The 14,145-nt window shown below is 38.7% G+C and overlaps 1 protein-coding gene across 1 annotated transcript in view; it reads right to left on the bottom strand.

Moving 5' to 3' along the window:
* BDP1 (B double prime 1, subunit of RNA polymerase III transcription initiation factor IIIB) overlaps positions 1-14,145 on the bottom strand; it is an 87,761-nt gene that overhangs the window by 54,969 nt on the left and 18,647 nt on the right. The window contains exons 9-12 of the mRNA XM_058558216.1: positions 13,030-13,173; positions 9,432-9,716; positions 7,946-8,093; positions 3,005-3,160 (exon numbers count right to left, since the gene is read on the bottom strand). Of these exons, the coding sequence (XP_058414199.1) occupies positions 3,005-3,160; positions 7,946-8,093; positions 9,432-9,716; positions 13,030-13,173 (733 nt within the window). The remainder of the gene's footprint in view (positions 1-3,004; positions 3,161-7,945; positions 8,094-9,431; positions 9,717-13,029; positions 13,174-14,145) is intronic.

Genomic DNA, 14,145 nt, shown 5'->3' with positions numbered 1-14,145 from the left:
CACTTGTCCGGCCATGCTGAGCCAGCGTCCCATATACAGCAAGTAGCAGGATGTGGAACTACGACATACAACTATCTACTGGGGCTTTGGGGAGAAAAATGGAAAAAAAAGGAGGAGGATAGGCAATAGATGTGAGCTCAGGGCTGACCTTCCTCACCAAAAAAAAAAAAAAAAAAAAAAATCCACTCAGAGCCAGAAAATACTCCTTTAAGCCTACTTACAGGAAGATTAGCAAAGAAAACTGAAAAAGAAGAGCAGTGAGTGGCTAACGAACTTGTTCTATCCCATGTTAAAAATGTGCTAGTCAGCATGAACCCTAAAACACTGCGGTGCTGATGTGAATTAACACACAAATGCAGCAAAAGAAAATGGAGAGGATGACGCCAAAAGACACATGATTTTAGCATATAATAAAGGCAGCATTTCAAAACAGTGAGGATAAGACGAAATACAAAATAATCTATTTTTAAAAATAAATATTGAACTAAATAGATGTTGATAGGAAAACTGGAAAATTGGGGAATAAAACAAAATTAGCTCCACTCTTTGCACGGTCCTCACAGTATATTCCAACTGGACGAAAGATTTAATGAAACCACAGAGAAAACACAGATGGATTCTTCTATAACCCTGAGGTGGGGTAAGCCTTTCTATAATTGGATTAAAAGTTCATAAGCCATAAAAGAAAAAAAATTGAGAAATTTGACAACATAATCAAAAACTTTTACTTGGCCAAAACATGGTTAAGTCAGAAGTCAAACTACAAACCAAGAAAGCATGTTTTACAACTCATATCACAAGGCTAACCTCCCTAAAATACACAGAGCTCCTACAAAACAATACCATCAACAAGTCATTTAAAAACCAGACAAAGGATATGGAGAACTCACAATAAACAAAATAAAAATAGGTTTTAAATGTGAAGAGATACTCATCTTCACTCTCAATAAGAAAAGTACAAAGTAAACGTAGACAGAGAGTGTGAGTGAGAGCAATTGTGACAAGACATTAAGAATCCAGAGAGGGCCGGCCCCGTGGCTTAGCGGTTAAGTGCACACGCTGCGCTACTGGCAGCCCAGGTTCAGATCCCGGGCGCACACTGACGCACCGCTTCTCCGGCCATGCTGAGGCCGCGTCCCACATACAGCAACTAGAAGGATGTGCAACTATGACATACAACTATCTACTGGGGCTTTGAGGAAAAAAAAAAAAACGAGGAGGATTGGCAATAGATGTTAGCTCAGAGCCGGTCTTCCTCAGCAAAAAGAGGAGGATTAGCACGGATGTTAGCTCAGGGCTGATCTTCCTCACAAAAAAAAAAGAATCCAGAGAAGGGCCGGCCCCGTGACGTAGCGGTTAAGTGCACGCGCTCTGCTGCTGGTGGCCCGGCGTTCAGATCCCGGGCGCCCACTGATGCACCACTTGTCAAGCCATGCTGTGGCGGTGTCCCATATAAACTGGAGGAAGATGAGCACAGATGTTAGCCCAGGGCCAGTCTTCCTCAGCAAAAAAAAGGGGGATGATTGGCGTGGACGTTAGCTCAGGGCTGCTCTTCCTTACAAAAAAAAAAAAAAAGAATCCAGAGAATCTAAAGGGAAGTATATACAGATGTCCATTGTTCTATTTTTTTGACTTTTCTTTAGGTTAGAAAACTTTAAAATAAGAAATGGAAGTAAAAAAATTAAAATATTACATATCCCTGCCAGAAAAGGAGCAGTGGGGTGGAGAAACTATACTGAGCTATTATTTTATAACCTATTAAGACTGGCAAAACTCTGAGTTAATGACATCGTTTGTTGGGGAGGGAGACCGGTGCTTTCTCATGTCGTGGGTGGAATAATATAAACTAGCATAACTCCTATGGAGAGCACTCTGGCAGTATCTATCAAAATCATAAATGTATAAATGTACACACACACATATATATCCTTTGAGCAAGAAATTCCATTTTTAGGAACTTACCCTACACATATTCTTGCACATAGATGAAAACATGGAGATACAAGATTATAAGCGTTGTTTGTAAAAACAACCTATATAGCCATCAATAGGGCACTGATAACATAAACTGATTTATCCATACAAGAGAACACTATGCAGCTATGAAAAGAATATGGAAGGTCTTTACGTAAAGATATGAAGATGTAAGACCAAAAAATTGCAAAATGGTATGTACAGTGTGTTCCGTTAGGTTTTTAAAAAGAGTTAAAAAACAAAGAATATATATTTCTATTAGCTTTAATGTAGTTTTTAAGTCTCTGAAAGAATCTAAGAAACGAATAACACTAGTTACTTGTTAGAGTGAACAGGGACACGGTAGGAGGGTTACTTTACTCTGCACCTCCTTGTACTTTTGGATGCCTGAACCCTAAGAATATATTGCCTATTCCAAAGACGCATTTAAATTTTTATTTAAAAAAATGTTTGATTCTTGATGTGACTATACTTCACTGAAAATAAAAAAAAAATTGTAAACTGAACAGCTTTTAAGCCCATATGAGGAGTTATGAGCAAGACAAGAAGGAAATCTGAATTTTTGAGATATCTCTTCAAAGGGAGATTCTATGGTGCTTTTATTTTGTTTTTAGTGAAGATATTAATTTAACCAGTATCTGCATACTAGAAAATGTAATATCTTTAAAGTCATCAATATCAAAATCTACCACTTTGACAAGAGGCATGAAAAATAACTCAAACCAAGTAAAACTAAAATCTCATAGCAAATATTTAGGCTTCTAAATTATTTTAGAATTTCATAAGTTACCACTTTGCTAAAACTCATGTCACCGTAATACATCAGATATGAAAGAGAATCTTTCTGTAACAAAATATAAAGTGAAAAACCTTGCCGTCACACTCAGACCACAGAACAATAACATACTAAATGGTCTACAGGGCCCTCCTAATCCTTAAAGGAAGCAGCATCATTATCACTTCTAAAATGATAAGAAATTATTGAAATTTTTAAAATAAATTTAAAAATCCTACCACGTAAAATACTTACAGTGATTTATTTTTTAGGTCATCAGTTCTCCCTTCTGTACAACTGCTCTCAGCATTATGCACCTCACACAGTGCTCTCATTCCCACCTCTGATAAAGGCAAACCTAAAGTGCTTGATCCTGAAGTCTCAGTTGCTACTGACGTGGCATCTTGTTGACTACGGAGGAAATGAAAACATATCAGGGGGAAAAGAATTCCTAGTAATACATATTTTATACTAGTTATTTAAAAGATTTTTAGGGGCTAGCCTGGTGGCGTAGTGGTTAAGTTCCCGTGCTCCGCTTTGGCAGCCCAGAGTTCACGGGTTTGGATCCTGGGTGCAGACCTACACACCACTCATCAAGCCATGCTGTGGCAGTGTTTCATATACAAAATAGAGGAAGACTAGCACAGATGTTAGCTCAGGGACAATCTTCCTCAAGCAAAAAAGAGGAAGACTGGCAACAGATGTTAGCACAGGGCTTATCTTCCTCACCAAAAAAAGAAAAAGGTTTTAAAAAATATACAAAACCAATACTTTGGAAGATGATCCTTCATACTATGGAATAATTGAAATGGATATTTTGGCTTTTCTATGATCCTTCTTGCACCATGTTGCTAAAAATTGTTCCTTCAGAGAAAGTAGCAGCCACAGATTACAAGCTTGGGAAAGTGTTCAAGAAGTCACAAAATAAAAAACTCTTAATTATATGGGGTTCACAAATCAAATGTATGTGTGAAATCATACCAATATTTAGGAATTATCTTTCATTAAAATTTTACACAGGCAGTCCTTGCTTTGCATGGTACTGTGTTAACCAAAAGCCGTGTAAATCAAGAACACAGTTCCACTGTGCACAAGCTGCCATTAACACTGTACTATGCAGAGAGGACTGCTGTATTATGAAGCGTTTCAACTAAAAATAATACAAATGATGGCTATGAACTAACTAGCACCCACTTTCAACACATATTCACATTTAGCTATACTTTTTTTTTGCTCATTTTTTCTACTGGGTGCTTATCTTTCCCCAACTGATCAGTAAGAGCTCTTTATGTATTCTTTTTTGGTTAGATGTTACACATAAAATCTCCTAATCAGGGAGATTAGGCCTGGTGGCATAGTGGTTGAGTTTGCACACTCTGCTTTGGCCGTCTAGGGTTTGTGGGTTTGGATCCCAGGCGTGGACATACACACCACTCATCAAGCCTCGCTGTGGTGGCATCCCACATATAAAATAGAGGAAGATTGGCACAGTTGTTAGCTCAGGGCCAATCTTCCTCACCAAAAAAAAAAAAAAATATCTTCCCAATCAGTAGCTTGCCTTTCACTTTCTTTATGGAGACTTTTGTCAACAGAAGTATTTAATTTTACTGCAAATTTATTAATTTTATCTTTTCTGTGTGTGTATGAGGAAGATCAGCCCTGAGCTAACATTCATGCCAATCCTCCTCTTTTTTTGCTGAGGAAGACTGGCCCTGGGTTAACATCCGTGCTCATCTTCCTCCACTTTATATGGGACGCCGCCACAGCATGGCCTGAGTGGTGTTGCATCCGTGTGCTCCTGGGATCCGAATCCAGGCCACCAGCAGCAGGGAGCACACACTTAACCGCTACGCCACAGGGCTGGCCCCTAATTTTATCTTTTATTATTTTTTTTTTTTGGTTACCGGAAAATAAATTTTTATTTGTTTATTGCAGTAACATTGGTTTATAACATTGCAAAAATTTCAGGTGTACATCATTGTACTTCTATTTCTGCATGGACTACATCATGCTCACCACCAAAATACCAATTACAACCCATCACCACACACGTACCGAATCATCCCTTTCACCCTCCTCCCTCCCCCCCTCCCCTCCGGTAACCACCAATCCAATCTCTGTCCCTATGTAATTTTATCTTTTAAAGTTTGTGCTTTTTATGCCTTAAGAAATCCTCGATGTCACAAAGATATTTTCCTACATTTTCTTCTGAAAGTTTTAAAGATTTGCTTTAATCTATCAGGATGTTAGCATGCAGGGTGACATAGGAGTCTAATATTGTATTTTTCATATGTCAGCACCTTCTAATGAATCATTAGTTCAATCTTTGCCCACTAATTTCTAATGCTACCTCTGCCATGTATCAGATCCTAAGTCCCTCTTCCCAGACTCGACATTCAGTTGCGCTGAGTCCACCTGTCTATTCCTGCACCAGTACCACACTGCTTTAACTACTCTAGCTTTGCAGTAAGTCTGAACACATTTCCTCTCCAGAGTCGTTTTTCCAAATTGTCTTTTACCATTCATGACCCTTTGTCCTTGTGTACATAACAATTTTAGAATCAGCTTGCTGTTTTACAAAACTAGTTAGTTGGAATTTTAACAGTCATTACAGGGTTGTTTTCTCCCTGTCATCAGTATTGTTTTGTGTATAGTTTATGAAATAAGTCGTATCTCTGAAGTCACAATTTACATGTCCGTCACCTAGCAAGTTAAGAATCACAAGTCCAGGGCTCAGCTTCAAAGAAATTATTAACCTTCTGAATTGTATGAATAAATTGGCACATATACATATGTATATTTTTCTACATGAGAATAAAGAGCTCTCATCAAATTTTTCAGAGGACAGACATATAGACGAATGGAACAGAACACACAGTTCAGAAATAAACCCACACATATATGATCAAATGATCCTTGACAGGGAGCCAAAACTACACAATAGGGAAAGGACAGTCTCTTCAACAACTGGTGCCAGGAAAGCTGGACCCCCACATGCAAAACAATGAAACTAGACCTTTATCTTACACCAGACACAAAAATAAACTCAAAATGGATTAAAGACTTAAAGGTAACATCTTAAACTGTAAAACTCCTAGAGGAAAACATAGGAGGAAAGCTTCATAATAGTGGTATTGGCAACGATTTCTTGGCTATGACTCCAAAAAGCACGAGAAACAAAAGCAAAAACAGACAAGTGGGACTACATCAAACTGAAATGCTTCTACACAGCAAAGGAAACCATCAACAGAGTCAAAAGGCAACCTACAGAATGGGAGAAAATATTTGCAAACCATATATCTGGTAAGGGCTTAATATCTAAAATATAAAAGGAACTCCTACAGCTCAATAGAAAAAAAAAAAACTCAACTAAAAAACGGGAAAAGGGGGCTGGCCCCGTGGTTTGGTGGTTGGGTGTGTGCGCTCCGCTACTGGCGGCCCAGGTTCGGATCCCTGGCGCTCACTGACGCACCGCTTCCCCGGCCATGCTGGGGCCGTGTCCCACGTGCAGCAGCTAGAAGGACGTGCAGTTATGACATACAACTATCTACTGGGGCTTTGGGGGGAAAAATAAATAAATAAATAAAATCATATTAAAAAAAAAAAAAAACGGGAAAAGGACATGAACAAACACTTCTCCAAAGAAGACATACAAATGGCCAACAGGTACATGTAAAGATGCTTGACATCATTAGGGAAATGCAAATCAAAACCATGAGGTATCATCTCACATCCATTAGGACAGCCATTATAAAAAAAAACAAAAAACAGACAATAACAATCGTTGGCAAGGACGTGGAGAAACTGGAATCCTTGTGCCCTACTGGTGGGAATGTAAAATGGTACAGCCACTATGGAAAACAGTATGAAGCTGCCTCAAAAAATTAAAAATAGAACTATCATAGGATCTAGCAATCCCTCTTCTGGGTATTTATCCAGAAGAACTGAAAACAGTATCTCAAAGAGATATCTGCAATCCCATGTTTATTGCAGCATTATTCACAATAGCCAAGAGATGGAAACAACCTAAATGTCCACTGACAGATGAATGAATAAAAAAATCTGATATATACATATAAGGGAATATCACTCAACCATAAAAAAGGAAGGAAAGCCTGTCATATACAACAACACCGATGGACCTTGCAGGCATCATGTTAAGCGAACTAAGTCAGACAGAGCAAGCCAAATACCACATGATTTCACTCATATGTGGAAGATAAAAAAAAAAAAACACACCACCAAACAAACACACAGACATAGAGAATATTTACCAGAGGCGGAAGGTGAGAGGGAGAAGGGCAAAAGTGGTAATAGGGCACATGTGTATGGAGACAGATGGCAATTAGACTTTGGGTGGTGAACATGATATGTCATTTACACAGAAATCCAAATATAATGATGTACACCTGAAATTTATATAGTGTTATAAACCAATGTTACCTCAATAAAAATTAATTAAAAAAAGAAGGAAATCCTGTCATATGCTACAACATGGATGTTGTAACACTGAAAACATTATGCTAGGTGAAATAAGCCAATCACAGAGGGACAAATATTGCAGGACTCCACCTACATGAGGGTGTAAAGTAATCGAGCTCACAGCAACACCAAGTAGAACGGTGGCTGCCAGGGGCTGAGGGGAAGGAGGAATAAGGAGCCGAAGATCAATGGATATTGAGTTTCAGTCATGCAATACGAAGTTCTAGAGATGTGCTGTTCAACACTGTGCTTACAGTTAATAACACGGTACTGTACACTTACAAAATCTGTTAGGAGAGTGGGTTTCATGTTACGTGTTTTTTAACCACAATTTAAACAATGACAACAAAAAACTCAGACAGCAGGATACATCAAATTCAAACTGCTGAAAACCAAAGATAAAGAGAATATTTTTACAGAAAATGATAAACCCATGCGAACACCAACCACAGCGAGCTGCAGTGGCAGAGCCAGCATGAGAACAAAGGGTGACACCAGAACGATCCCACGCAAACGATAAAGCGTGATTCACCAAAAAGATGCCACAAAGCTAGGTACATGTGTACCTAACGAGAGCTTCAAAACAGATGAAGAAAACCTCACAGAATTGAAAAGAGAAATGGGCCAACTCACAATTACAGTTGGGGACTTCACACTCCTCTCTCAGTAATCGACAGAAGACGTAGACAAAGTCAGGAAAGAGACAGAAAATACCTCGAGGAAAGGACAGGCTCAGTTTCCTCCTCATCCTTTTCACCGGAGGATAAACCCACAACCTCATCTACGTTCTGTGTGCAGGGCAGCTTCTGTTCCGTATTGCCTTCATCTTCGTTTATCTCAGGCCTTGAAGACTGACGTTTATCTATGAATACAGGATGCATGTTAATCCAAAAAATTATAGCAAAAACATCTATTTTTTAAAGCATAAAGGAATTCACATATAAAACACTGTCTTTTCCTATAAATTATTAATCCATGCAACATTCAAGTTCCTATATGCAAGGCATTAATAAGCATTAATGAAAACCCAATCAACTTACAACTGTGTTTTGAGGATCAGCCCAAAATTTTCTGGGCAGTTCGCAGCATCTTCCTCTCATCTTGTTTACATTTTAAGTGGTTAAACTGACTTGTTTTCTATATCTAGTCAGGAAACTAGACGTGTACTTGGCTATACTTCTGCTTAAACATTAGTAACAAGTAACAGCTATAATTTACTGAGTACTTACTAAGTGACAGAAACTCTAAGCCCATCAGATGAATATCTCATTTAATATTCACAACCATCCTATAAAAGGTATTAATATTAACCTCAGCACAGAGAAAAAGAACCTGAGTTTAAAGATCTTAAGTGATTTGCCCAAGGTCATATTTAGCAAATAAGAGTTAAAATCTAAACCCAGGTCTGTTTGATTTCCAAAGCCCAATTTCTTAATCATTGAGCTATTCTGTTTTATATGTAATATCTTTAATAGTAAGCCGCAAAAGAGCGTAATATTGTGATGTCTATAAATCATACTATGCCAGCTACCAGGATTCATTTATTAGAATTATACTGACGGAAAAAAAAATTATATTGGTGAAGCTCAACTACATATAATGTAAATTCTAAAGAAAGGCTGTTCTGGTCCACTACTATCTTTTTCTCCTCTCTTTATTTGACCATCTGCTTTTAGTAATCTAAAGATGAACTCTTAAGAGACCAAGGCTTCCCTAAACTCTTAGCCCCTGTCCCCTAGTAACTCATAAGTGTCAATACGTCTGCATTTTAAGGGAGTTTAAAAAAATGGGAGGAACACTTATTTCAGTAACTCTTTTATAGAAATAACAACTTATTGTGGTTCATAGAGGTACTCTGAAGAGACAGAACATGAAAACCTCTGATTTATTAACACACACAAGCAACAGACATCAAACTATATACCTGTGACTTCTAATCACTGTTAATGGGGGTACGTAGGAGGTAATACATCTTAGAGAAAAACAAGAGAGAAAAATATCTCCGTTTCATTTTTTTTTTTACAATAAACTTTTTTTTCTTTAAATTAAAAATAAAAGGGTTTAACACATGAATACAGAACCAATTAATGAACATTATTAATTGCTACTATCCAGAACAAAGACATTTAAGTTATATACCATACTACTGTACATATCTTCTCAAGTAATACGGGGCTATTAAAACACATAAGAAACTTACTTTTGTGCTTTTCTCCTTTAGAAGGGCCTGGTTGAACAGTGGCGTTTCCTGAAAGATTTTTTACTTCCTGTTTACCAACTTCATCCTGATTCTTCCTTCTCCTTTTCTTTTGATTTAAGTTTGGTTCTAATGCAATCTGCTCTGAATCCTGTTCTGACAAAGTCAGAGGCTGTTGTTCTTCTTCAACTGTCTGAGCATCCTTTTGAGATCCTTCTGTATCTGGAATACTAGTGCTCACAGACTCATCTGGATCATCATTCACTCCTTCACTGGCAACTTTTTTTGCTGAAAATAAGAGAAATGGTTATCAATATATGAACAACCTACAGAGAAATTCTTAAAGGTAGAGAAGATAAATACTCAAAGTAGTATTGAATAGTAGTATTTTTATGAACAAAAATATGAAGACAACCTGGGGCCAGCCCGGTGGCCTAGTGGTTAAGTTCAGCACACTCCGCTTCGGCGGTCTGGGTTCGGTTCCTGGGTGGGGACCTACACCACTCGCCGATGGCCATGCTGTGGCAGTGACCCACATACAAAAAATAGAGGAAGACTGGCAACAGATATTAGCTCAGGGCGAATCTCCCTCAAGCAAAAAGAGGAGGACTGGCGACAGATGTTAGCTCAGGGTGAATCTTCCTCAGGAAATAAAAAAAAAAAAATTGATGGCAATCTAACATGTCTGATAAAGAACAACTAAATGAGTTATAATACATTTATGCTATAAAAATCTATGCAGCAAATAATAATGAGGTAGGGTTATATGTAGTAACGTAAAAGATTTCAAAAAATATTGTTGCAGGGGCTGGCCCGGTGGCACAGTGGTTACGTTCGCATGCTCCAATTTGGTGGCCCAGAGTTTGAGGATTCGGATCCCAGGCACAGAGCTATGCACCACTTATCAAGCCATGCTGCGGCAGGTGTCCCACATATAAAGTGGTGGAAGATGGGTGTGGATGTTAGCCAAGGGCCAATCTTCCTCAGCAAAAACAGGAGGACTGGCAACAGATGTTAGCTCAGGGCTAGTCTTCCTCAGCAAAAAAAAAAATATATATATATATGTATTGTTGCATAATAAAGGTCAAGTTGCACAACAATATATATAGTATGAACTCATTTTTATTAAGCAAAAACAATTACATATACTCTAAAATACACACACATACATAGGCATAGAAAAGAGTTAAGTAATAGTTATCCCTAGGAAATCTGAAGAATTTGATTTGAGGGCAGGGTAGGAGAGAGAGTTCAAGAATTTTATTTTCTGTATCATTTGTTTTTCAATCAACAATCTTTTTTATTTTTTTGAGGAAGATTATCCCTGAGCGAACATCCGTTGCCAATCCTCCTCCTTTTGCTGAGGAAGACTGGCTCTGGGCTAACATCCATGCTCATCTTCCTTTACTTTATATGTGGGATGCTGCCACAGCATGGTTTGATAGGCGGTGCACAGGTCCACGCCCGGAATCTGAGCCTGCAAACCCCAAGCCACCAAAGCGGAGTGTACACACTTAACCACTACACCACTGGGCCAGCCTCCAATGAACAATCTTTTTAACAAATATTTTTAAACAATTTCTAATGCCCTTTCTATGAAGGCATATCAATAGTCAACTATATCAAAAGATAAAAACAAATTAAATTTAAAAAACCAAAATACAGAGATCATCACGGAAACTGCAGCCAAACCAAAAGCAAACTTAACTTCACAACAATAGTTGATCAGACATCATCCCTAAAAACATCTAACCTTAAAAAAATAATAAAATTCAATGTTATTTACTTTTGTTAAAAAAAGTCAAAACAAGATTTTAAAACTGAGAAAATAACACGATTTATTCTCTATCAAAACAATAATTAGCAATTTTTAAATTCTGAGACTTGCAATAATACATCTGAAAAGTTCTCACACTAAATAAGATACGGTGAGTCACCTGTGCTATCGCTTGTAACACGATAATCATAAGATTAATACATCTATTTTAGGGGCCAGCCCTGTGGCGTAGCAGTTAAGTGCTCCACTGCTGGCAGCCCAGGTTCGGACCCTGGGCGCGCACCGATGCACCGCTTGTCAGGCCATGCTGTGGCGGCGTCCCATATAGAAGTGGAGTAAGATGGGGACAGATGTTATCCCAGGGACACTCTTCCTCAGCATAAAAAAAAGACGAGGACTGGCATGGATGTTAGTTCCGAGCTGATCTTCCTCACAAAAAAAAAAAATATATATATATGTATTTTTTAGTCTTCTAGGGCTACATACAGTCAGAATGAAATAACTTTGCAGTTATTGACACTACTTTCAAAAAGATATAGGCACCACACTCCAGAAAAGGCATTTTACACTGGCTCTGTGTAGAAGGGAGTTACCACAGCAGGCCTGACTGCCGTCCTCTGAAGGCCTGCCTACAAGGTTTGCACTGGTCTGTGCCTGAAACTCGGGGTGGGGAGAGTTCCCACCAGCCTAACTGACAAAAGTGGCTCACTGTGCCTAACTTGTTTGTACAAACAATGTGGTTTATGCTGAACAACTGCCTTCCTTCTGGGAGTCTCAAATTCTGGTACATGCCAGCTAGAGGGTGTCTACATGACCAGCCTCCAGTAAAAACTCTGGGTGCTGGGTTTCTAACAAACTTCCCTGGTAAACAACTTTTTACACATCTCGTCACAACTAGGTGAGGGGAATTAAGCACATGCTGCATGACTCCACAGGGAGAGGACTCCGGAAGCCTGCACGTGGCTTCCCCTCAACTTGGACTCGTGTGCATTTTTCCCTCTGCTGATTTTGTTCTGCATTCTCTCACTGTAATAAATCTCAGCTGTTAGCACAACGATATGCTAAATCCTATGAGTCCTCCTGGCAAATCACCGAACCTGGGGGTGGTCTTGGGGAACCCCCAACAAAGGCTCTCACAGTCTGGGTTTGAGTCTTGCCTCTGCCACTGCTAACACTGTGAGACCTTAGGAAAAAGTGACTTAGGATCTGCAGGGCTATTTCTGGGTGATGAAAACAAACGGAAAGGGGCTGGGATGTGGACTGGCTGACACATACAGTTCCCTGTAGTTCCAAGATTCTTTACATTATGCAACTATAGCTAAACAATGTCCTCATAGATCCCAGTTCAAACAGTTAAGAAAATATAAGCCTAAAAATAGAAACACCTAAACCATTTCTACCTGGTACAAGTTGACATTAACCCTCAGAAATAAGCTATGCTCGAACAACACAATTTAGTCACAAGCCCAAAGTATCAGACTTCCATATTTCTTAAGTATTAGAAATTTGTCCGAGATTTGTTTTACAGAGGAAAATGATAATAAGTAACCAAACATGACAATCCAAAATTCCGAAGCTCTTTTATCAGCTACAACTATGCTCTAGATACAAGAAAGATGTCAAACAACCCAATCGTGCCAATTGTAAAATTTTAAAGGGAGCTGCTGTTTTGGGTCAGATAACCGGAAAACTGAAGAAAAATCACCTCCCTCCCACTGCATGACTGATGATCTCAACTACCTGACCTACACAAAGACTTGAGGGACAAAACTGCAAGTCTATTACTATTAAGTAAAATAACACACTTTCTTTTAAAATAAATACCTTTTACATTTTTTCGTGGTTTAGAGGATTTCTTCTCCTTTAAACTCTGATTTTTAACGGATTTTTGTTTTCTTTTCTCTTCTTCAGCAAGAACTTTCTGAAGCAAATGAGCAAAAAAATCGAAGTCAAAAGGGCGCTTTTCCTCTGTTTAAAAAAAAAGAAAAAAAAACTTCAAGTTTTTGGTTTTAAAAAAGGAAAAGAACTTTCGAGTTTTTATTTTTTTAAGTATCATAATATCAAAAACAAATAGGCTTTATCAGTAGGAGAATGGATAAACAACTCTAATCACTGTAGAACAGTCCACAATAGAACACCACTGAGGGATAAAAAGGAACAAACTATTTTAGTTAAAAAGAAGAAAAGAAGTACTGATACAAGCAATAATATAGGTGAATCTCAAAAACATGTTAAGGGAAAGAAGCCAGACACAAAAGAGTACATACTGTATGATTCCATGAATAAGACATTCCAGAACAAGCTGAACTGATCTATGATGATTCAAATGAAAATAGGGGTAGCCCTGGGTCAGAAGAGCAGTGGAGACTGACCAGGAGGGGAAACAAGGGAGGGAGAAAACCTTCCACATCTTGCTTTGGGTGGTGGTTCCACGGGTACATCTTTGCCAAAACTCAGACTACAATTTACAGGATGAGTACATTATAAACCTACTTTTCAACAAGGCTGGGGTGACTAAGGAGCCCTCTGAACCTATACACCACCAGATGCCCACTCTTTATCACAACCCTCTCCCTATTAACTCCACTCTTCCAAATAGCAGCAAAGATGGAAGCAAATGAACGCTGATCAGGACCTCTCTCATGAAATACCCACCACAGCACTCCATCAGAAGAGCAAGCACTCCATCAGAAGAGCAATCCGTGAGGGACAAACCCACACAGCAGTTAAACCCCTGCCTAAGCTCTGCGTCTAAGGACACAGTGAATGTAGAGAAAATGGTGTTCTATACATAAGCCCCAAGATTGGTTTGATTATAATATGATTACAAGACGGCCTTAGAGAAAAGGTATATACCAAAACAAAAATAACCTAGCCTCAGGAAACCAAGCCCAAACCTGGGATTCCTGAAGGTCCTGTTTTACCCGGACCCAGCCTTTA

The sequence above is a fragment of the Diceros bicornis genome, chromosome 1 (genome assembly GCF_020826845.1).
Source record: "Diceros bicornis minor isolate mBicDic1 chromosome 1, mDicBic1.mat.cur, whole genome shotgun sequence".
NCBI classification, from domain to species: domain Eukaryota; kingdom Metazoa; phylum Chordata; class Mammalia; order Perissodactyla; family Rhinocerotidae; genus Diceros; species Diceros bicornis.
The sequence above is the reverse complement of the archived record's forward strand: the minus strand, read 5'-3'. Positions and strand labels throughout refer to the sequence as shown.